Raw genomic sequence first — 25,363 nt, forward strand, 5'->3', positions numbered from 1 at the left:
GACAAAGCTATGGAGGTGATGGAGTTCCAAATGAGCTATTTCAAATCCTAAGCCATGATGCTGTGAAAGTGCTGCACTTAATATGCCAGCAAATTTGGAAAACTCAGCAGGGGCCACAGGACTGGAAAAGGTCAGTTTTCATTCCAGTCCCTAAGAAAGGCCATGCCAAAGAATATTGAAACTACTGCACAGTTGCACTCATGTCACATGCTAGCAAAGTAATGTCCAAAATTCTCTAAGCGAGGCTTCAACAGTACATGAATTGTGAACTTCCAGATGTTCAAGATGGATTTGGAAAAGGCAGAGGAACCAGAGATCAAATTGCCAGCATTTGTTGGATCATCAAAAAAGCAAGAGAGCTCCAGAAAAACATCTACTTTGTTGACTATGCCAAAGCCTTTGACTGTGTGGATTGCAACAAACTGTGTAAAATTCTTAAAGAGATGAGAATACCAGACCACCTTACCTGTCACCTGAGAAACCTGTATGCGGATCAAGAAGCAGCAGTTAACTGGACATGGTACAACAGACTGGGACTGGTTCCAAATTGGGAAAGGAGTACGTTGAAGGCTGTATATTGTCACCCTGCTAATTTAACTTATATGTAGAGTACATCATGTGAAATACTGGGCTGGATAAGGCACAAGCTGGAATCAAGATTGCTGGGAGAAATATTAATAACCTCAGATATGCAGATGATACCACACTTATGGCAGAAAGCAAAGAGGAACTAAAGATCCTCTTGAGGAAGGTGAAAGAGGATAGTGGAAAAAGCTGGCTTAAAGGTCGACATTCGAAAAATGAAGATCATGGCGTCTGGTCCCATCATTCCATGGCAAATAGATGGAGAAACAGTGGAAACAGTGACAGACTTTTATTTTCTTGGGCTCCAAAATCATTGTAGATGGTGACTGCAGCCATGAAATTAAAAGACGCTTTCTCCTTGAAAGAAAAGCTATGACAAATCTAGACAGCGTGTTAAAAAATGGAGACATTACTTTGCCAACAAAGTCTAGTCAAAGCTATGGTTTTTTCATTAGTCGTGTATGGATGTGAGAGTTGAACCATAAAGAAGGCTGAGCACTTCTTTGGAGTTGGAGCATAAAGAAGGCTGAAGAATTGATGCTTTTGAATTGTGGCATTGGAGAAGACTCTTGAGAGTCCCTTGGAAAGTAAGGAGATCAAGCCAGTCAATCATAAAGGATATCAGTCCTGAATATTCATTGGAATGACTGATGCTGAAGCTGAAACTCCCAATACTTTGGCCACCTGATGCAAAGAAAAGACCTTGATATTGGGAAAGATTGAAGGCAGGAGGAGAAGGGAACGACATAGGATGAGATGATTGGATGGCAATCACTGACTCAATGGACATGAGTTTGGGCAAACTCTGGGAGATGAAGGACAGGGAAGCCTGGCGTGCTGCAGTCCATGGGGTTGCCAAAAGTTGGACATGACTGAGTGCCTGAGCAATGTGTAGTTAAGTCAGATCATAAGAAAAGTGCATGGATACTTTATCATTGTGCATGGAAATAAATACTAGAAAATATACCAAATTTGTCTTTTTTAATTAGATTATTTTATTTGATTATGGTTTGAGTCACCATAGATAATAATCACAGTAGGTTTCCGTAATATAATTTATATAAAGTAGTGCTGTTTTTCTCTTTGTCTTAAGACGATATACTTGAAGGGACTATTTAAATACACTGTGTACCCTTCTCTTCACCATTTAGCCAAGAGAAATAGGCTTTTGGATCTATCAAGGCAGCCCTTGATTGGCTATTAAGATCACTTTTGCGCAGCAAAAGCCAAACTTATTTTTTAGGACATGCTTACTCTGCCTTGGCCTTAAACTGATGTCTGCTATATTCTCAGTCTATGTATCCTTAGAGCAAAGACTGTTGATTAATGTATATAAGTGTATATTTGCAGTGAATCAGATTTATTATAGAATTTTATCTGAGATAAGTGCTTTATAACTTGTATGCATATCTTAGTGAAATGATTGCTTGAAAAAGTGCTAATTCTTAAAAGATGGGTTAACCCATTTTTGTTTGTTCACCACCACCAGCTCTCACCCGGGCATCATTTCATTGTTTTGTTTAAGCAGGTTTAACTGCCCAATTGTATGCCCATCCTTCCTATGATCCTTCTGCTGTAGGCCCTCTGGAGCTGGCTAATGCCCTGGCAGCCTGCTGCCTCTCCTCAAGGCTGTCCTCACAGCATAGGCAGTGGGCTGCTCAACAGCTTGTGCGCACTCTTGCCGCACATGACCGCGACAACCAAACCACTCCACAAACACTTGCTGATATGGGAGGAGATCTCAGAAAATGCTCCTTTATCAAGTTGGAGGCTCATCAGAACAGAGTATGTATTTTAAGCCCCAAGTGTGTTGATCACCTTGTCTAAGATAAAATAGTTTCTGCTGTTCTCCAAGAGATTAAAGTTTAGATCATGGGATGTGTATCTGTGTGTCTGTCTTTGTCTGTCTGTCTCTCTCATACGCACACACATGTGTGTGCTAAATTATCAGTATTTGCTAGTTACCGACTCTCCTTTCTCTTCATGTGTATGTTGTATGCTATGTAACCTGATACAAATGGGAACATCAGATGGGGAATGAGAAGAAAACCAAAGGAATAACCTCACGAAAGATAAGAGCTTATGTATGCAAGAGGAGAAGAAACTGACTCTACTGTTTTAATCTAGCCCACTGGGCCCCTGAGCAGTGACAGGGAAGTTTAGGAAATGAAGACTGACCTCTACTTTTCCAATTTAAAAGTCAATTTTTAGTCTTGTAATTTGTTTTATAGAACATATTGAATACTTCTATTTTATTGGATTAAAAAACATTTTTTAATTAAACAAACATGTTTAGTAAAGATTGTAACAAGTCTAAGATAATTCAAATGAGTTTGGGCATAGTATTTTAAAGGTGTATCTCATGTAGGTGTGTATTTACAAGCCAATTAGAAAGAATTAGACCATGCATATTGTTTTATAACATGGATACTTTTATAATTTCATGGTAGATTTATTTTTAATTTGATATAACTCCTTCAGATTACAGAATCATTTGAATTAAAACTTGCTCACATATTGCTGGACTTTTTATCTTTTCTAGGTAATGACTTGTGTTTGGTGTAATAAAAAAGGACTCTTGGCTACAAGTGGCAATGATGGCACCATCCGGGTGTGGAATGTCACCAAGAAGCAGTATTCACTGCAACAGACCTGTGTGTTCAACAGATTGTGAGTATTGATGTTGCTCCCTTGGGTAACATTTAAAAATAGGAGAATCCTAAACATGCTTCATCTTGGTTGTGTTAGTGTACTCAAATTGTCACTAAAGTTTTTTACAATTTTTTATTTCAGAACAGTTTCCAGTGTGTTGTTTTTGGTTTTTTGCAAGATAGTATTTAATTAATTAATTAACTTTTGGCTGCACTGGGTCTTCATTGCTGGGTGTGGGCTTTCTCTAGTTGTGGTGAGTAGGGGGTACTCTCTAGTTGCAGTGCATGAGCTTCTCATTGTGGTGACTTCTCTCATTGCAGAGCATAGACTCTAGGCACAGGGGCTTCAGTAGTTGCGTTGCACAAACTTAGTTGCCTCTCAGCATGTAGGATCTTCCCAGACCAGGGATCGAATCCCTGTCCCCTGCATTGGCAGATGGTCTCTCAACCACTGGACCACCAAGTCCTGCTAGATAGTAATTTAGAAGATAAAAATATTACTGTCAATATCTGGACTTACTCAGAATTAAATCAAGGTCTACTCTGCTAACATGTTCAGTTCTACAAAACAATAGGCTTATTTTCCATCATTCTTCAAGGATTATTTAGGAATTGAGAGTAATGATATTTCTTCTGTAGCACAGTGTAGCATCTTTTCTATTTTTATAGCTAAATATAAAACTTTCCTAGCTATTAGGCAAGCAAGAATCAGTGTTCCCTGAGTAATAATCATATGTATAAATCATGCAGAATCAGAATATCTTTGTTGACAAATTATGTAGTACATTAAATGATGAATTGTCTAAGTAAAACTCTTTTGTAATTCTACAATTTTCACGTTATGACAAACACTAGCAATTATGTGATTGTCAAATACTACTAGCCAAGCTTTGGAAATGTAAGAGTCTCTCTTTATGTACTATGGTCTATATAAAACCCTTATTTTAAGATTTAGGGTTTAGTTTCCTTTTGGATGATGGATTAGAATTCCATATTATCTGTTGTATTCTAGGGAAGGTGATGCTGAGGAAAGCCTCGGATCACCGAGTGATCCAAGTTTCTCACCTGTTTCCTGGAGTATCAGTGGCAAATACCTAGCTGGGGCTTTGGAAAAGATGGTGAATATCTGGCAAGTTAATGGTAAGAGTCACATAAATACTAGTAAACTACTGAAGGTACTCTTTCTCTTAGCCTTCTAAGTTCAAACATTGGCTTCCCTCCACCTTGAATCTCACAATCTATTTACCAACTGTAGAAATCTATGCATAGTATGATTTAAATTAAAGAGTGTTCATTTCCTGACTTTTATTTCTAAGAGTTTCAATTAACCTGGTAATTGTAAACTAAAAATTCCTTTTATGTATCACTCAGCATTTAGCCTAGGATTAGACAAGTAGCAATCACTACATTTCTAGATATGTGTTCTTTTGAATCAGTTGAAATATTTCTGTTAATTTTGTCTCTTTCACAAGTATAAACTCTTATTGATTTTTAATATATCTCTGGAAAATAAAAATTATTATTGTAATCTTCGACTTACCAGTATTTTTGTTTGCTTCTGCTTATTTGAGGAATTGCTAGCCTTAACTATAGATGAATTTCATATGTTAACTTGGTTTTCAGTAATTATTAGGAAAATTAAGTGACATTTGTATACTGATTATTTTCCTTTATTCTTTTTTGTATAAAAGCTATCTCTTTTTACTATTAATAGTTACAAAAAAACTCAATTTGATAATCAAATGTAGTATAGAAATGAAGGATCCAACTTTGCTGTCTTACTCATTAGTAGGCTATTATGAATTTGGGAACTGCTTTGAGCGTGTTAAATAGTACTTGTTTTTGTTATTGCTCTTAAGAATAATTAAGTGACAGCTAGTTAACCTTTTTTTCCCTCTCTAGGAGGAAAAGGGTTAGTAGATATTCAGCCTCACTGGGTATCTGCTCTGGCCTGGCCAGAAGAGGGTCCATCTACAGCCTGGTCAGGAGAGTCTCCAGAATTGTTGTTGGTGGGACGGATGGATGGATCTCTAGGACTGATTGAAGTTGTTGATGTATCCACCATGCACCGTCGAGAACTGGAGCATTGCTATCGAAAGGATGGTAAATGATTAGACTTGTATCTGGTTGAGAAAGTGTTTCCTCTAATCAAATAGCTATACTCTTTTGGCACATGCTGAGTAAATATTACTTTTGGTTATATTTTCTAAATTGCCCAGTTGGTATTTCATTTTAGTTAGCTGCTAGGTTGAAAGATAGTTCTCTATCAACTCCTACCACACATTACTGCCAAAATAAGACCTAAATTCCTGTTTATCTTTTGTGTAAGTGTCTGAACACTTACAGTGCTCTTGAGGTCTCCCTAGAAAGTTAAGAATGTCCAAGAAGAAGAAAGATAATAACCATTGATGGAGATGAAATTGTTAACAAATGTGTGAAATTAAGGAAATGAGGAAGGAGGAGGAGGAGAGGGATGTTCCTGATTTGAGAGTCATACTAGGAAGCCCTTCACTTATTTTCTCACTGTTTCCATTTTGGATGGCTCGGCATCATACTGAACAGTTCTGTTAGGTGATTTGGGGGAGTAGGATATCTCAAAGATCCTAGTCCCAGCTTCTGTGGTTCTATTTTAACAGAATAGAACAGGTTTTTGGGGGAGGTTTTTGTTGTGTTTTTTTTTTTTTTCATTTTTTTAAAGATTTTTAAAATAGATAATATCATCATATGGTTCAAAAATTTTAGTTTAAAAAGATACAGTAGGAAATTCCCTGTCAGTCCAGTGGTTAGGACTCTGTACTTCCACTGCAGGATACACAGGTTTGATCCCTGTTCAGGGAACTAAGATCCCACATGCCACATGGCATGGCAAAAAAGAACTAAAAAGGTATACAAGGCAAAGTCTTTCTCACATGCACTCAACTCCCATGTCCCCATTGTACTCCCACAGAAACTGTTTTTCACTTCTTTTGTAGCCTTCTGGTATTACATATACTAAAACAAATATGGATGTAGATTGTTAGAATATAACATGTTTGATAGAATATGCAAATACATGGAATAGGCAATATTAAGCAAAAGAAAGGGTAGGTAATTTTTTACCTAAGAGTTGGATTATTTCATTTGTTAGTTTCATAGTAGATTCTGGTCCAAAAGGAGAGAACCTAAAATGACTTAAAATCAGCAAGGGAATTCAATTTTTGTTTCTTTTTTTCAGTAACCACTTGAAAAGAATGAAAGATTAAAAATGAGATACTCCTTGTCACTTACAAATAACACCTTTAAAGTGGGTTGTATGAAATCCCTGTTCTAAGCCTACATTTTGTCTAAATGCATTAAAGAGATGTTTGTAAACTTACTTCCAGTAATTTTAGTGGTATATATTTTTTGCAAAGTCTCTTTTAAAGTGAGACAATGACAAGTCTCTCATTGTCTTTTTTAAATTTTTATTTTGTTTTTATCATGTTAGTGTCTGTAACTTGCATTGCTTGGTTCAGTGAAGACAGACCATTTGCAGTGGGATATTTTGATGGAAAATTGTTATTGGGAACAAAGGAACCACTTGAGAAAGGAGGCATTGTTCTAATTGATGCACATAAGGTAAAGCATCTTTACCAAATGATTACTTTTTCTTTATTTTATACTGTAGTGTTGCTTGATACTAGTTTCTCAAAAAATATTTTTACCTCAGTCACTTGTGATTTAATATTCTGTTGTTATACAAAGTTTTTGGACCATGTATATAAATGGAGAAGTCTGTGTAAGAAAGCCGTTGAGCTAAGAGATAAAACCAAAACAGTGATATAGGATACCTTGGTCAGAGTACCTCCCAGTAATGCTAGAAATTCCATATATGAAGAATGATTTCGTTACCTTAAACAGAAGTTACCAATTCAGAAGCTTATGGGGCCACTAGTTAAGTAACATAAATTCATGAAGCCAGTGGCTGGAACGTGTGAAGGAGGGTAAAAACGTCAGAAAAATAGAGCCTGTTATACAGAGTGAAGTAAGTCAGGAAGAGAAAAACAAATATTGTGTACTAGCACGTATATATGGAATCTAGAAAGATGGTACTGATGAACCGATTTGCAGAGCAGTAGTGGAGACACCAGACATTGAGAACAGACTTATCGACACAGCTGGTGGGAGAGGAAGGGGAGGGTGGGATGTGTGGAGAGAGTAACATGGAACCGTACATTACCATATGTAAAATAGATAGCCAGTGGGAATTTGCTGATATGACTCAGGGAACTCAGACGGGACTCAGGAACAAACTAGAGGGTTGGGATGGCAAGGGAGATGGGAGGGATGTTCAGGTTTGGGGGGACATGGGTAAACCTATGGCCAATTCATGTTGATGTTTGGTAGAAACCAGTACAACATTGTAAAGCAATTATCCTTCAATTAAAAATAAATTTTAAAAAATCAGAAGAACCCAGTGAAGACAACTGTATAAACATAAAACATGTCCCAGATTCTCATAGTATTAGCTATTTTTAGTGTAAGAGAGTCTTCTTTAAAAAAAAAAGTCTCTTCGTTTTCATATTTTGATAATCAGTAGTCAATAAAAATAACTTTTAAAATGGTGATGAAAAATAACATATTCCTTCTGAATTAGAATTTCATAATTCATTCATCCAAGTAACATTTATTGGGCTTTGACTGCAGCATATATATATAATACAGACTATATTAAACGATGAGTTAGTTAGTGGTTGAAAATAATGTAATAGTATCTGATTTGCATAAAATGTCCATTTCAAAATAATTGAGTGATAGAAGTATAGGTCATAAATTACTAAGTTTTAAGTGTTTGTAAAGCGAGCATTACTATGAGATTTTTCTCCCTCTACCATTTTAAGGATACTCTTATTAGTATGAAGTGGGACCCAACAGGTCATATTCTTATGACATGTGCCAAAGAAGAAAATGTGAAACTCTGGGGACCAATTTCAGGGTGCTGGCGCTGTCTGCATTCACTCTGCCATCCATCTATTGTAAATGGCATTGCTTGGTGCAGCCTTCCAGGGAAAGGATCCAAGTTGCATTTACTGATGGCCACGTATGTTATAAATTTGTGTGTGTGTGTGTGTCTTAATCTTTAAATTAGTGTAGGCTGTTACTTGCATTTTAAGTGTGACTTCTCTAGAATTTTAAGCTGTTTATTACCAGTTATTGTTCTTAAAATGTATAATACCATAAGATCACCTTAGAGAAATAAAGAACAGCTTTCCAATGTGAAGCTTTGGCTATGCAATCCAGAGATATGCCATCTCCTTAACCCCATGTAATATTGGTAAAAACATGGGTCCTACTTGTATTTCTTGTGAAATTATAGCATACCTACCACAAATAATTTTTTTAAATATATTTAGTATTTCTATCAGGTCTTAATTGATTGCTGTTTAAGAATATTTTTACTTCTACATATTGACATATTTTGGTTTTATGTGATCAAATTTTTCAAGTGGCTGTCAGAGTGGCTTAGTGTGTGTCTGGCGTATTCCTCAAGATGCCACACAGACCAGTGTGACTAGTTCAGAAGGATGGTGGGACCAGGAATCAAGTTGCCAGGCAAGTGTTCTGGTGTTTTTTCAAGACTTTGTTTGAAACCTTAGATAGTATATGTTATCAAGTAGTCCTCCTACTTGGTATCTCAAACGTCAAGAACAGTTAGGGTAATGTGAATAATTGTCATACTTTGTGTGCTTTTTTAATTAGCTTTATTTATTTATTTATTTTTTTGTAAGTCAGAGATACCATAATTACTTGTTAAGGTGAGATACTCAGTAAATATCAAGTGGTGATCATTTATGGTATACAGTTGACACTACCAATAGGTGAGTCCCAAGTTAAAGATTTTCGGTACAGTGAAGTAGGAACACCACAGGAGCACTCCTATCCAAAGTATCTCCTACTGATACCAGAATTCCATCTATAGAACCATTCCTTTACGTTAAACAGAGGTTAAAGGTTAGAGTAGAAAGGAAATTTCCTGGTGGTCCAGTGGTTAGGACTTGGCACTTTCACTACTGTAGCCCCAGGATCAGTCCATGGTCAGTCCATTTGGGAACTAAGATGCCAAAATGCATGATGTGGCCAAAAATGAAAACTACAGTAGATGCTCACAGAGCAATCTAGGTAAGTAACGTAAATTCACAAAGCTGGGAATTGGGAGGTGCGGAGAAGGTAAAACACTCCCCACCACACACACAGACACACACACACACTCTCTCTGTCTCGGAGAATGTAAAACACTCCACACACACACACAACACCCACCTACCCACTCTAGGAGTGCATATGCTTCATACATACATACACACACACACCCAGGAGTGCACAGCTTCATATAAAGGGCATAACTGCCACAAGCTGATTGCCACCCTCTAAGAAATGAGATCCTATTGTTACCAGATTGTCTACTTTTTTTGACAGAAACCAAAAATTCAGTGTTTTAAGTAAAATTTCCCAATATTAAATATTGGCATGTGACTTGAAAATTCCTTAAAACCCTGGGTGGCCAATTGAATTATATCCCTGAGTTGCCAGTTTGCAGCCTCTGTTGCTTTGTTTTTTGTTCATGATACAAATACCCCTAGAGGAAAAACATTATGTCATTTTTGGGTAAATGAGTATATCTGGTATTATACTCTCTCATAACTAAAAGGAAAAGGGAGCTTGAAGACAGAAAGGGGTGAGGAGGGAGTGGATAGCTCACTACTAGGAAAAAATACCACAGAAGCAGAGGTAGGAGCACCTGAGATAAATCTGATTTGCCTTCTCTGCTAAAAAGTAGCCCTTTGGACAAGCCTTAGCTATCTCATTGCTAAAACCTGCAGAGCAAACGTGAGATTACGTTGAGATTAAATATCATATGATAGACAGAACCATAACAGATAAAAGAACCTGTTTGTATAGCACCAGCATGTGCAATTCACAAATGTTAGAAACAAAAAATGAAAATTACATAAAGTGAAATTTTAAAATTAAAACACTCATTAAAAAGTAGAAGTGGACTTCCCTGGTGGTCCAGTGGTTAAGACGGCACTTCCATTACAGGGGATGGGGCTCGATCCTTGGTCAGGGAACTAAGATCCCACATGTTTCGTGGCAATGCCCCTTCCCCCTCCCCTGCAAAAGGTAAAAGTTAGAATTTTTCCTATTTCTGAGGGATAATTGAAGCAAATGTAGTCTGTTTGAAGAGTAGGAAACTAGATTATAAGTACAACAAAAAAAAAGATGAAATAGCATCAGTGGAGGAGAACCGGGTTCATATCTTATTTTCTGTCAGGCTAACCCTTATGAGAAAGTTGTCCTTCCCTCTTCCCAACTTTATACTGAAATATAAAATTTCCAAGAATGAATTATAAATTGTTTTAATTTCAATATTTGTTAAAAATAAAAATTAATTGCAGGATGGATATAGAAAATCAGTTGGAGCCAAGTGTGTTTATCAGTTGCGAGGACACATCACCCCTGTCCGGACCGTTGCCTTTAGTTCTGATGGGTTGGCCCTGGTGTCTGGTGGATTAGGTGGCCTTATGAACATTTGGTCTTTAAGGGTAAGAGTATAGATGTTATTTTCATTTTCAGAAATGTTTTTATATTAACTTACATACAATAAAAGTTAACCCAACCAATCTTAGGAATATTTTGTGTAATAATATCTTTAATATTGAAGAAACCCTTTTCAGAATTCCCTGCCCTTTAATTTTTCTTAGTGATGTATTTTTAAAGTTCTTTGGAAAAGGCCCTAGAAAAGTGGATAGTAGTATGCAGTTGGACATTGCCGAATTTAGCTAAATGTAGGTTTTAGAATAAGTTTTTGTGAATGTGAAGTATAAATTTAAAATGTAAATAAAGGCTAACCAGTTAAGGAGTGTATATTGATGAATACATCTCATTTTAGGATGGCTCTGTCTTGCAAACTGTTGTGATTGGCTCTGGAGCTATTCAGACCACAGTATGGATTCCAGATGTTGGGGTGGCTGCTTGCTCAAATAGATCAAAGGTAATTTTATAATTAAATCAAATTGTAAGTTGTTAACCTCTGAGGTATCTTTGAAATCATAGTCCAAGGATCCTACTTTACAGAGGAGAAAACTGATATACAGAGGGATTATTACTTGCCCAAGATAATGCAAATATCTAGTGGCAGAAGGAAAACTAGAACCTAGTACTCTGCTATAGTCTTTTGGGGAAAATGCTTAATTATTGAATGACTTTCCACTGGAAGTTATAGAGAACTTTTTACTTTCTGCTATGATTTTTAAGATAGGACTAAATTATCTTAAAATAATTTTCCTTAAAAAGAAGGACACCTCATAAACCTTTAATTCAAGTATTCAGAATAGATCTTGGCTTTCAAATTTAATGTTCTAGTGAAAAATACTAGCCCTCTTCTGTAAAATAATTTTGTGATGACATTATCTCTTACAGTCCACGGGGTTGCAAAGAGTCGGACACAACTGAGCAACTTCACTTTCACTTTATCTCTTACAATATTGCTTTTCATATCCCTAATGAGTAGTGCCAATATCCTGCTTTGGTTTACCTTTTATGTGGTTAAGTAATATTAAAATAGAGCTGTACACCTGCATGAACAGTCCTACTAGATGTAAAATACAGAATCGGACCGTAGATAGTAGTGGCCTGCATAGAATAAACCACAGAGCCATAGGGCAGTGCTGCTTCTCCTGTAGATGTGTGTCAGTCAGCAGAGTGCTGATTCCTCTAGTATTCCTTTCATCATGTCAGACTGTTAAAATATACTGGATGCTTTTCCTATAAATCCTATGAAATAGCAAATAATTAATGTCTCTTTAAGAAGACTCAGCTAATCCAAGGTAGTTCACAAATTTTGTAGTTATTTCTTATTCACTTGTTTTTACCTTAAACAAAATTTAGGATATTTTGAAGTTCCTAAGCATTAAAAGTATAGCATAAAATGCCTAAAGGCAAAAGTATTTAATGCAGTTATTGGAAGGAATTTCTCATATATAAATGGTGGTGGAATTGTCTCTCTTTTATTTAAACAAATATCATGTGGAATGTTTTCTTTTTCATCAGGATGTTTTGGTCGTGAATTGTACAGCAGAATGGACTGCTGCCAATCATGTTTTAGCAACCTGTAGGACAGCACTGAAACAACAAGGTATTCTGGGATTAAACATGGCCCCCTGCATGAGAGCATTTTTGGAGCGGCTACCCGTGATGCTTCAGGAGCAGTATGCATATGAAAAGGTAACTGATTACAGTCAGTCTTGCAGATATACAGATGACTGGTGCTTTGGAATTTGAACTGTAGCTTTGAATTTATCCTTTAAGCGTATGAGATCTGAGTGAAATAAGTGGGGTTATTTGGGCAGAAGCAGATGAAAAAAAGTCATGCCTAAAATTGTTGTTCAGTAATCCTAAACCTGCTTTTACTTTATTTTAGTGGGAGTAAAATTTTTAAATAACCCTCAGATTTGTGTAGTGCTTCTGTCATTCTTTTTCAGATTATTTGTTCTTTCAAAACCTATTTAAACCCCTGTACTTCAGAGTACATCATTTTCCCTTTTCTAACCCAAATATCTAATTTTGTGTGGCTTTGCTATCCCAGAGTTGGGAGGTGGGATATGGGCATCAGAGTGAATATCCTGTCCACTTATCAGGTGAATCTTTGTGGAAAGTTTAGTGGAAGAGCTAAGGTTGAACTAAATAAGTAGGGTTGTTAAATACTAGGATGGGAAATAGAGTCTGGAGTTGGTGCCCAGGTCATGATCCTGTGTAACCTGTCTTCCAGCCCTCAGTAGTCACAGCATGCTGCTCTGAAGCAAAGTGCTTTGGGGTTTTTTCCTTTTGCTTGTTTGTTTGTTTGTTGCTGTGTTACACTGATCAGCTGTTACCATGCCCAGTTAATTTCAGTGAGGTGTGCCCAGGTTTTCTTTTCTGAATCACTCGGTCACTCACAGAGTTGCTCTGGTACATCTAGGGAGGACCGTGGAAGAAGACTGTCTTTGGTGGCTACCAGGGTTCTTTTGGTAAAGGAGGAAATGTGAGAGGGTGCAGGTCTCCATGGTTCAATTTTCTGCCCTTTTTTTGTTACTGTGAACTAACAACAAAAAACTGTAAAACTGTAATGAAAATATGCTAAATGCAGTATAGCATCTTGGATTGAATCTTAGAGCAGAAAAGGAACATTAGTGGGAAACACCATGAAGTTCTGTGGTTTAGTTATTATTGTAACCAATGTTAATTTCTTAGTTTTAATTGATGTACCATGGTTATATAAGATGTTAACATTAGAGGTGATTGGGATTTTACAGGAATTCTCTGCACTAATCTCTATAACTCTCTATGTGCCTAAAATTATTTCAAAGTAAAAAGCTTAAAAAAGAACCAGTAAAGTTAAAATATGACTACAGGCTTTCAGAATGCAGTAGGCTAATTTGTAATATTTGGCAGAGACCCTTCAGCATCGTATCCCTGCCTTTTCTCTTAGCCTCATGTGGTTTGTGGAGACCAGCTTGTTCACAGCCCCTATATGCAGTGTCTGGCATCCCTTGCTGTGGGACTTCATCTGGATCAGCTGCTGTGTAATCCGCCAGTACCCCCACACCACCAGCACTGCCTCCCTGACCCTGCATCCTGGAATCCAAATGAGTGGGCCTGGTTAGAGTGTTTCTCCACCACAATAAAAGCTGCAGAAGCCCTGACCAACGGAGCACAGTTTCCAGAGTCTTTTACTGTTCCTGATCTAGAGCCTGTTCCAGAGGATGAACTTGTACTCCTAATGGTAAATGTAGTATGAGCTACTATTATATGTAACTGAGATGTGTTATATGGATGTTTAACAAATAGTAGACCAACAGTAATATTTGCTGGCTTGAATAGAGCAAGAAGCACACCCCTAGATAAACTCAAAATATTTTGCTTTCAGATAGTCACATTCAGTCTGATAAAAGGTTTCTATGGTGACAGGGATTGATTATGAGAATTGTGGAGCTTCTATAAACTTGCTGGTTTTCAGAAACATCGTCCCATATTTTCTCATTTTCTTGTTCTTAGGTACCTTGTTAGTATACATATATATCTGTAAATATATTTTAGCATCTTTTCCTGGCCATCTTTTTAGCTTTATTCCACATATAGATTCTAAATTATTTAGTTCTTCAAACATGTTTAATAGAATATGAGAAGGCATTTTAGTTGTCGTTTCTTTGTGATTGTATTTGAGAGTGTCTAGACACTGAATTATGATAGAGATAAAACGCCTGGGTAGATAGTGTGGGCCAGCAGTTGATCTAACAACCCCCTTACCTAATTAAGATTTATATAAACAAACATTTGAATATATAAATATATATACAATGTAAAACATTGTATGTTGTTCATATATTCAAATATATATAGATATATTTGAATATACTCATTTATTGGATATTTATTGAATGTTTATTCATTGATAAATGAATTTATCAGTTCATTTATTGAATATATTCATATATTCAAAAATATCTGAATTGAAGAAAATGAATTTGAGCAAACTCCGGGAGATGGTAAAGGACAGGGAAGCCTGGCGTGCTGCAGTCCGTGGGGTTGCAAAGAGTAGGACACAACTAAGTGACTAAACAACAACAACAATCTAAATATAGATTATTTTAGTTAGGAAGTATTCTTTTGAGCTCATTTCTCTCAAGTATGTCATATGTAGATGAGGAAACTGAAGTCTAGAAAGATGAAGTGACCTGCCCACAGCTGTTCCAGATCACAGGGCTGATGGCTCCTGCAAATAACCTTGTACCTGTGGGTGCTCAGAAGTGATTAGCTTTGAATCTCCAGTGTGTTAGTGATAGTTGATAGTAAAAGTGTTTATCAGTTTAGTGCAGGTCAGTCACTCAGTCATGTCCAACTCTTTGCGACCCCGTGAACCGCAGCACTCCAGGCCTCTCTGTACATCACCAACTCCCAGAGTCCACCCAAACCCATGTCCATCGAGTCGGTGATACCATCCAACCATCTCATCCTCTGTCATCCCCTTCTCCTCCTGCCCTCAATCTTTCCCAGCATCAGGGTCTTTTCCAGTGAGTCAGCTCTTCGCATCACATGGCCAAAGTATTGGAGTTTCACCTTCAACATCAGTCCTTCCAGTGAACACCCAGGACTGATCTCCCTTTAGGATGGACTGGTTGGATCTCCTTGCAGTCCAAGGGACTCTCAAGAGTTTTCTCCAACACCACAGTTCAAAAGCATCAATTCTTCGGCGCTCAGCTTTCTTTATAGTCGAACTCTCACATCCATACACGACCACTGGAAAAACCATAGCCTTGACTAGATGGATCTTTGTTGGCAAAGTAATGTCTCTGCTTTTTAATATGCTGTCTAGGTTGGTCATGACTTTGCTTCCAAGGAGTAAGGGTCTTTTAATTTCATGGCTGCAGTGACCATCTGCAGTGATTTTGGAACCTCAAAAAATAAAGTCTGACACTGTTTCCCCATCTATTTGCCATGAAGTGATGGGACCGGATGCCATGATCTTAGTTTTGTGAATGTTGAGCTTTAAGCCAACTTTTCACTCTCCTCTTTCACTCTCATCAAGAGGCTGTTTAGTTTTTCTTCACTTTCTACCATAAGGGTGGTGTCATCTGCCTATCTGAGGTTATTGCTGTTTCTCCTGGCAATCTTAATTCCAGCTTGTGCTTCCTCCAGCCCAGAGTTTCTCATGATGTACTCTGCATATAAGTTAAATAAGCAGGGTGACAATATACAGCCTTGACGTACTCCGTTTCCTATTTGGAACCAGTCTGTTGTTCCATGTCCAGTTCTAACTGTTGCTTCCTGACCTGCATACAGATTTCTCAAGAGGCAAGTCAGGTGGTCTGGTATTCCCATCTCTTTAAGAATTTTCCACAGTTTATTGTGATCCACACAGTCAAAGGCTTTGGCATACTCAGTAAAGCAGAAATAGATGTTTTTCTGGAATTCTCTTGCTTTTTCGATAATCCAGCAGATGTTGGCAATTTGATCTCTGATTCCTCTGTCTTTTCTAAAACCAGCTTGAACATCTGGAAGTTCACAGTTCACATATTGCTGAAATCTGGCTTGGAGAATTTTGAGCATTACTTTACTAGCATGTGAGATGAGTGCAATTATGCAATAGTTTGAGCATTCTTTGGCATTGCCTGTCTTTGAAATTGGAATGAAAACTGACCTTTTCCAGTTTGGTGGCCACCGCTGAGTTTTCCAAATTTGTTGACATATTGAGTGCAGCACTTTAACAACATCATCTTTTAGGATTTGAAATAGCTCAACTGGGATTCCATCACCTCCACTAGCTTTATTGGTAGTGATGCTTCCTAAGGACCACTTGACTTCACATTCCAGGATGTCTGGCTCTAGGTGAGTGATCACACCATTGTGATTATCTGGGTCGTGAATATCTTTTTTGTGCAGTTCTGTGTATTCTTGCCACCTCTTCTTAATATCTTCTGCTTCTGTTAGGTCCATACCATTTCTGTCCTTTATTGAGTCCATCTTTGCATGAAATGTTCCCTTGGTATCTCTGATTTTCTTGAAGAAATCTCTAGTCTTTCCCATTCTATTGTTTTCCTCTATTTCTTTGCATTGATTGCTGAGGAAGGCTTTCTTATCTCTTCTTGCTATTCTTTGGAACTCTGCATTCAAATGGGTTTATCTTTCCTTTTCTCCTTTGCTTTTCCCTTCTCTTCTTTTCACAACTATTTGTAAGACCTTCTCAGACAGCCATTTTGCTTTTTTGCATTTCTTTTTCTTGGGGATGATCTTGCTCCCTGTCTCCTATACAGTGTCACGAACCTCTGTCCATAGTTCATCAGGCACTCTGTCTATCAGATCTAGTCCCTTAAATCTATTTCTCACTTCCACTGTATAGTCATAAGGGATTTGATTAGTTCATACCTGAATGGTCTAGTGGTTTTCCCCACTTTCTTCAATTTAAGTCTGGATTTGGCAATAAGAAGTTCATGACCTGAGTCACAGTCAGCTCCTGGTCTTGTTTTTGCCGACTGTATAGAGCTTCTCCATCTTTGGCTGCAAAGAATATAATCAGTCTGATTTCAGTGTTGGCCATCTGATGACGTCCATGTGTAGAGTCTTCTCTTGTGTTGTTGGAAGAGGGTGTTTGCTATGATCAGTGTGTTCTCTTGGCAAAACTCTTAGCCTTTGTCCTGCTTCATTCTGTACTCCAAGGCCAAATTTGCCTATTACTCCAGGTGTTTCTTGACTTAATACTTTTGCATTCCAGTCCCCTATAATGAAAAGGACATCTTTTTTGGGTGTTAGTTCTAAAAGGTCTTGTAGGTCTTCATAGAACTGTTCAACTTCAGCTTCTTCAGCATTACTGGTCGGGGCGTAGGCTTGGATTACCATGATATTGAATGGTTTGCCTTGGAAACAAACAGAGATCATTCTGTCATTTTTGAGATTTCATCTAAGTACTGCATTTCGGACTCTTGTTGACTATGATGGCTACTCCATTTCTTCTAAGGGATTCCTGCCTACAGCAGTAGATATAATGGTCATCTGAGTTAAATTCACCATTCCAGTTCATTTTAGGGAAATTCTAACAGTGCGTAAAAATCAAGTTTAGCACAATTGTAAAACTGCTCTTAGTTTCTCATAATATTACCAAATTCTTTTTTTTTTTTTTTTGAAAGAAGACTTAGTTGTTAGTTAAGAACAGATGAATCTTTTGCAAAAAGATTTTCTCAAAAAATGGCCGGGGAAAAAGGAAGGCTGCATTTTGGTCTTCTTCCTGCTTGTAACTGACCGTGTGATCTTGGGCTTCTCCTTTTCTCTTAAGAAAAATAATTTGATCATTTTTAAGACTTCTTTAAAGAAGAAAAAAAGATAAATATTGATTAAGCAAAGTTGATCCTGATGTTTATCCTGTCTTGCAGGATAACAGTAAATGGATTAATGGCATGGATGAACAAATTATGTCTTGGGCAACTTCCAGACCTGAGGTCAGTAAAGAGGACAATAACTTTATGGTGGTTCTTAATGAATCTTCTGGTTCTAAATGCTTATGTGTTTATACCCTGATGTCCCCCACAGAGGCTTGTATACACTTAGTACCCAGCAGATGCTTGTTTGAATGAATTAACAAATCAGAATTGATTTGTTTGTGGTTTTCTAGGACTGGCACCTGGGAGGTAAATGTGATGTCTACTTGTGGGGTGCTGGCAGGCATGGACAGCTGGCAGAAGCTGGAAGAAACGTAATGGTACCTGCAGCAGCTCCCTCATTCTCACAGGCCCAACAGGTAATTGGGAGGGTAAAGAATTGGAGAACTGGCAGTTCTGATTCCCGTGCGTTCAGTAACTTACTTTGGGATGGTTTGTCCACTGCATAATCTGTTGTGAGGGACCCAACAAAGTCATGATATATAGCTTCTAAATAAAGTTTTATAGAGTTTTTATCAGACTTAAGTTTTGTTAATATTCCCCAATTTTTCTTGTTTTCAAGTATAATGAATTAACATTCATGATGCTTTAAGCCTGCCCAGTACATATTTATAGATGTTAAAATATCACTAATTATCAATTCTCTCTTGGGGGTCACAAGCTTGTTGGGATCTTTAGCCAGATCTCATTGATACCCCTCGCCTCTTCTAATAATCGTGGTACTAAATCTCCAAACTCTTCTTAAGGCTCCTGCTTTCACTTCCGTTCTTCTCTACTTCAGTAAACCCCAAGATGCACTACTGTTTCTTGCAGATATCCCCTCCAGTTTCTGTTTCTTGGTGGCCTTCAGCCAGTCTTTCCTATTTTCCCATCACTGTTTCCTTTTTCTTCTTTTTATCTATCTTCTTCTTAAACTCTGCACAATTGATTGAAAGGTCTGTAGATAACATGTTTCTAAACTGTCTTAAATCATCAGATGAGCCTCATACATCTTTTAGTTAAGTAAGCAGTTTTATAATAATCAAGGGCTTATAGGAATCCCATAGTTACGTCAACTCTTCTACTTTAGTGAAAGGATGAAAGAACTGATAAAGGTAGCCTAGGTATATATGGAATCATTTTAAATGTTTGCATGTTAAAGCTATGTAATAGAAGATATTATATTTAATTTTGTGTTTCTATACTAGGTCATATGTGGTCAAAATTGTACCTTTGTCATCCAGGCCAATGGCACGGTATTGGCTTGTGGGGAAGGAAGTTATGGCAGATTAGGACAAGGAAATTCAGATGACCTTCATGTGCTGACAGTCATTTCAGCCTTACAAGGTAAAATTATCCTCAGTTAAAAGCAGATCAGAAATTATGGCCTGTTTATAGGAATGTTTGCTTATTACATTGCAACTCACCCAAACCTTTGCTAAATAAAGTCATGTAGGGTTTTCACTTATATTTATATTCTGGTTTAGGCATGTACAACCTTAATTTTCCATATTTTAAATTGTATTATTTTACAAATTGTCATAGCATTGCTAGAATTCAATGATATAAATTGCTGTGTTAATACTCACTGAAGATTGTAAACAAATTCTTTAAGATTGCAAAATTGTAATTTGGTAACCATTATTAGCAGTAGTAGGGCTTCCCAGGTGGCTCAATAGTGAAGAATCCACCTGCCAATGCAGGAGACACAGGAGACATGGGTTCCATCCCTGAGTCGGGAAGATCCTCTGAAGGAAGAAATGGCAACCCACTCCAGTATTCTTGCCTGGAAAATTCTATGGATAGAAGAGCCTGGCGGGCTACAGTCCATGGGGTTGCAAAGAGTCAGATATGACTGAGCAACTGAGCACACACACAATAGCAGTAGTAATCAGGCATGTGCTTCATTAACATTAAACATTAATTTACATAGAAATGTGCATACCTACTAAAGTCTTTAAAAGGGCATCTCCATCAGAGTTCTCTGACTTGGAGAAAGAATATCTCTGGAAAAAGCACTGCAGGGGGCCTCTGGCTTGTTTCTTAAGTTAACTTTTACTGACTCTAAAGTCAATAGATAAAGCAAATTGAGTTTTTTTAAGTAAATGCATTTAAGTAACATAAGTTCATAATAAATTTTTGAATAGCTCTAAGTTCTCTTCCTTCAGATATAAGTGTGAAGAGCACAACATTGGGGATGGGAGGGCTTGGTTCCTGTTCAGTTCTATTACATCCTGCCTCTGGTGCCTTGCATCAGCTACTAGACCTCTTTGTGACTCAGTTTCCCTAGTTGTACAAGTGGTGATGATAATATCTGCCTCATAGGCTCTGTGGGAAAATAGAAAATGAACAATCCACTTATAGGAGTGACTAGAACATAGTCCTTAGTGACTGGAATTGCTCCTATCACCCTTCTTCTGTTCCTTATCATGATCATCATTTTATGTTACTGCTCCCAAATTTCTAGGTTATGGCTACAATTTAGATTTATAATTAAAGATATTCTTTTTTATTTCTGTAGTACTGTTGTGGTATTTTTTTATTCTATGAGACTACTTTGTAGCAGCTTCAACTAAAGAGGGAACTTTTACCACCCAGTGACTCTTGTGTTTCTGCTCTGTTGCAGGCTTTGTGGTGACCCAGCTGGTGACTTCCTGTGGTTCTGATGGGCACTCAATGGCCCTGACTGAAAGTGGTGAGGTCTTTAGCTGGGGAGATGGTGATTATGGCAAACTCGGCCATGGGAACAGCGACAGGCAGCGACGGCCCAGGCAGATCGAGGCCTTACAGGGAGAAGAAGTGGTGCAGGTCAGGCAGGATATGGATAAGTTTATCTTTGAATGTAAACATACTGGGTTTAGTTCTAAAGATTAGGTGATGAAAAACAGTAGTAAAAACATATTACCCCATCATAAAAGATCCAGTGTTTTTGGTGGTTCATAGTCATTCTTGAGTGTCTCAGGGGTTTAAATAGGTTTTGGTATTAGAATGGACTGTTTTTCCTAAATCAACTGGTTGACCTAGGCCAGGGTGCTTCAGGTCTTTGTAAGAGGTGAGGTTTAACTCCTGTCCCACGGTTCTTAATCTACTGCTAAATGGAAAGCTTTGCTTTCAACCTGTCGTCCTTATTACAGAGGTTGAGTTCGTATACTTTTTTTCTGGAAAATCAATTAATGATTGAAAATAGTGTTGTCAAATTGCATAGTACCTTAGAGTTTACAAACAATTTCCCCATTCATTAACTCATATAGCCTAAGTCATCTCTGTGCAGCTGAAGAGCAGCAACAGTTCTTCCAAGGTGTGCTGTTTATTCTGGTCTTTCTGAAGATGATGAGTAGATCAGACTTGCAGGAGCAGGAGGGCCACTTGGGTGGATAGGACATACTGGTCTTGAAGATCCTGAGTTGCCAGTGAAGTTTATTTTAAAGATTATTACTGTATTAAAAACCCAAATGACTGATTTTTTTCTTAGTATACCCTCTTATTAACATTTTTGTTCTTGTTGGTTCTGTTTGTAGATGTCTTGCGGCTTCAAACACTCAGCAGTAGTAACATCAGATGGCAAACTGTTTACCTTTGGGAATGGTGACTATGGTCGTCTGGGTCTGGGAAACACCTCTAACAAAAAACTTCCAGAGAGAGTGACTGCACTGGAGGGATATCAGATTGGACAGGCATGAAATAAGTCATTAACATGTTCTATCTGATCATAGTTTCTTGTTTCCTCTGTGTGCACTTAGATACTGTCCTTTCAGGAAGATTAGAATCACCAGTTGTACTTATCCTGATGTACATTTTGTTTGGCCTAATTGGTAATTGGTTAACAAATGAAAGTCATAATTCAGAATGTGAATATTTCAAACTCCTCTTCATAATATAATTTGTTATGAAACCTTTATACAATATAGTAACTCCTTTTCGGCATCCTGGAAGTAGATGACTGAATTGTAGCATATTGGTAGCTGCTGCTCTTTAATAGTAATTGTCCATGACCTATACATGTTGAGACTCTCTTAATGAAAAGAGGAGATAAAATATTTTTATCTTCCTCTATCTTTTATTATTCTTTAGACTGTCTCTGGTGTGAATGAGTATTTTTTCATCATATATACTTTTTTCCTGTCTTGTGTACTGTCTAATTCAGAGTTAGCCATAGATATTTGAAAGATATTTCTTTGAAGAAAAGGAGGTTGTCTTTTGTTTGTGAATGTTCAGAATATTTTCTTCATGACAAATTTTGGTTAACATATGTAAAACCCTGAAACCAATAAAAATCTTCTGGAAACAGAGCCAACTTTTTCACTGAAGTAAAGAGAAAGGGACCCAGAAATGGGTGTGTGTTTTAGGTATTGTCGTTTGCTTTACTGACCACCTGTTCTTTCTCCAGGTGGCTTGTGGCTTAAACCACACGTTGGCGGTGTCAGCAGATGGCTCCATGGTGTGGGCTTTTGGAGATGGGGACTATGGAAAACTAGGTTTAGGAAATTCCACTGCAAAATCTTCACCTCAGGTCAGTATTGTCTTTAATCTAGGGATGCAGACATCATGGTTTTCTTCTATGTCAGTACCTCTTTTTAGTTGGAAGTAATTTACTTCTAACATTTTTGATAGTTCATAATGAAATATAGAAGCTTCCTATGCTTATTCTTAAATTTCCATCATTCTAGATCTTATTTTAAATAAGCCATTAATTACTAAACTCGATATAAAAATTCTGCAAGGACAAGCATCTGTGTTTGTCATGGACTGAATATTGTAGGACTACCTCCCATATAGAGAAGAAATAAGTATAAATATATTCCCAGGATATCTTATGGAGAGAGGCGTGAACAATCTTTTGTAACTCTGCTTGTGGCTGCCATTTCAGCTTGTTCTTACCACTGAATTATACAGGTGTGTGCCTTTTTAAAAGTAATAGGAAAACCGAGTGCATAAACAATAATTTAGAGTCTTTATTCACATTATAGAAGGTTTTTCGGCTCTTCAGAACTCTTATACAGTCCTTTTTATGTGGATTTTTCTAATATGTTTAACAAGCAGCGTGATTTATAAGTATTCAATTTACATTCAACTCCAGATTTCACTATCATAAGTAGTCTGTGACATCTTGATAGCTAGTTTGGTAAATATTCAGCAGTAGGTACAGAAGGGAAGGAAACCCTCTCTGAAGAACACATAAAGCAGTTATTGTTACCTCTGAAAACAGAAAAAAATCTGACTGGGAGCAGCCTGTGGCTTCACCTGGTCTTTTAGTGTTCTTCAAACAGCTATTGAGTTCTCTTTGGTTTTTGTTATGCAGAGTAGTGTTTCCACATCACATGGGGCGCTGGGGGATTTTAGTCAAACATCCCATACCCCCTGTAGAACTTGCCCAAATTCAGGTAGTCTGCAGAGCAGTATGAGAAAATAACATTTAGGAGTGAGGGTTTGACTGGAAATAGGTGGGTGATTATTAATATTTTTCTAGAAGGTAGTCCTTGAGTTTATACATCAGTTCAGTTCAGTCACTTGGTCGTGTTCGACTCTGCGACCCCATGAATCGCAGCACACCAGGCCTCCCTGTCCATCACCAACTCACGGAGTTTACTCAAACTCATGTCCAGTTTATACATACCAGTAGGCAAATTTGAGTTTTTTTTCTTTTCTTTTTAAAGTATGTGCCTTACCCTTTTACTTTGCAGAAAGTTGATGTCCTTTGTGGAATTGGAATAAAAAAGGTTGCTTGTGGAACTCAGTTTTCTGTTGCATTAACCAAAGATGGTCATGTGTACACCTTTGGTCAAGGTAAGGCATTTTCCAGGCACTAATTATATTGCTTATTTTGTGCACACATGTATTACAGAAACATATTCCCTCCAGCTATATAGAAAATGCTTAAATTGAGTCACTTCTCATTCTGGGTGATGAGTGACTCTCATTCCCCAGCTACTTTTCAGCTCCTCTTTCATAATGTTTGCTGTTAGGACAAACTCCTCCTCATTGATCACCCCTCCTACCAGAGCCTCTGTTCTTGATAGAAGAATTCCTGCCAAAGCCTTCCTTTCCTCATCTCTGCTGCCTTTTTGCCTTGCTGCCACAAGCACTGCCTTGACCACCAGAGCTCCTCTGGATCCTGCCTCACTTCCCAGTCCTTGCAGGGACTGGGGGGTTCAGGTCTTAGGAATTCACAGGCATTCAGGATTCAAATCTTAAGTAAATCCAAATCCAGGCATCCACAGTGGGATTCCCTGGAAACGTGTTCACTTTTGTAAGTGGAGCTTCCTGGCAAGTTGTAGTGACTGAAGGATGTTTGAGGCAGATGTGAGGAAGAGGAAGAAGTAAGCTATGATTGAAGTTTCTAGTCTTGGAAGAATGTTGACACCACTGACAGGACAAGGGGTTGGTTTTGGGGAAAGAGACAAAGAGCTTAGTTTTAGTCATATTGAATTTGGGCCATGTACTCTAGGCTACGTATATGGAGAAGTATGGCAAGTTACTGGCGATTTAGGTCTGAAATTCCAGACGGATTGCTTATAGAGATGTTGGTTTGCCTAATGGATAATGGTGTAGTTAAAGCCATATAAATAGGCTCTAAGAAACCCAGGGAGAGAACATGGGATAGAAAAGTAAGAGGCTAAAACTCTGGAATGTGAGTAAAGGGCATGTAAGCACAGGAAGAGGACTCAAGAGAGTTGGCTTTGAAAGGAGTGGAGAGAGAGAGAGAGGTAGCCGGTGAGCCAGGACAGTGCAGTCTCTGAGGGGCAGGAGGAGCTGAGGCCACATTATCAGAAGGTAAAGTAGAGCTCCGTGGGCTGCAGCTGGAGAAGAGGCCACTGCAGTAGGCAGTTAGGAGCTATTCATGGCTTTTGAGAGTAGTTTCAGTGCAGTGATGAGAATGGAAGTTAGGCTGCAAAAGGTGGCCAAGCCAAACAGCATGTGAAACAACAGGAACTAGTGTGCACTTTGTAGAAGTTTGGTGGCAAAGATAAGGGGAGAAGTTGGCTGGAAATTTGAGAACAAGAAAGGTTGCATGATATGTTTTCTTAGGCTGCAAGAACTTTAGAGCCTTTGTGACTTATGTGCAAGTCCTCTCAAGTATGAGGATGCTAGAGGTACCTCTTGGTTTGAGGTAAGCTAATCATTTTAAATTTAACTTCATTTATTTTTATGAATAAGGAGATTGTGACATTTTGCAAAGAAGCAGTTTTAAACTTTATTCACTCAGAATCCAGTATACCTTAC

At 37.8% G+C, this 25,363-nt stretch overlaps 1 protein-coding gene across 8 annotated transcripts in view; it reads left to right on the top strand.

The window, feature by feature from the left end:
• Window positions 1-25,363, top strand: part of HERC1 (HECT and RLD domain containing E3 ubiquitin protein ligase family member 1) — a 202,993-nt gene that overhangs the window by 162,894 nt on the left and 14,736 nt on the right. For 6 of the 8 annotated variants that reach the window (XM_065941927.1, XM_065941924.1, XM_065941930.1 and 3 more), the window contains exons 51-68: window positions 2,111-2,370; window positions 3,128-3,255; window positions 4,249-4,376; window positions 5,139-5,339; window positions 6,703-6,833; window positions 8,096-8,295; window positions 8,702-8,807; window positions 10,652-10,798; window positions 11,146-11,247; window positions 12,306-12,479; window positions 13,723-14,016; window positions 18,158-18,223; window positions 18,397-18,522; window positions 19,351-19,489; window positions 20,769-20,950; window positions 21,661-21,816; window positions 22,530-22,652; window positions 23,824-23,926. In XM_065941927.1, coding sequence (XP_065797999.1) covers window positions 2,111-2,370; window positions 3,128-3,255; window positions 4,249-4,376; window positions 5,139-5,339; window positions 6,703-6,833; window positions 8,096-8,295; window positions 8,702-8,807; window positions 10,652-10,798; window positions 11,146-11,247; window positions 12,306-12,479; window positions 13,723-14,016; window positions 18,158-18,223; window positions 18,397-18,522; window positions 19,351-19,489; window positions 20,769-20,950; window positions 21,661-21,816; window positions 22,530-22,652; window positions 23,824-23,926 — 2,766 coding nt within the window. The remainder of the gene's footprint in view (window positions 1-2,110; window positions 2,371-3,127; window positions 3,256-4,248; window positions 4,377-5,138; window positions 5,340-6,702; window positions 6,834-8,095; window positions 8,296-8,701; window positions 8,808-10,651; window positions 10,799-11,145; window positions 11,248-12,305; window positions 12,480-13,722; window positions 14,017-18,157; window positions 18,224-18,396; window positions 18,523-19,350; window positions 19,490-20,768; window positions 20,951-21,660; window positions 21,817-22,529; window positions 22,653-23,823; window positions 23,927-25,363) is intronic. The other 2 variants (XM_065941925.1, XM_065941932.1) reach the window with 2 other exon arrangements.

The sequence above is a fragment of the Muntiacus reevesi genome, chromosome 7 (assembly GCF_963930625.1).
Source record: "Muntiacus reevesi chromosome 7, mMunRee1.1, whole genome shotgun sequence".
In the NCBI taxonomy this organism is placed as follows: Eukaryota; Metazoa; Chordata; class Mammalia; order Artiodactyla; family Cervidae; genus Muntiacus; species Muntiacus reevesi.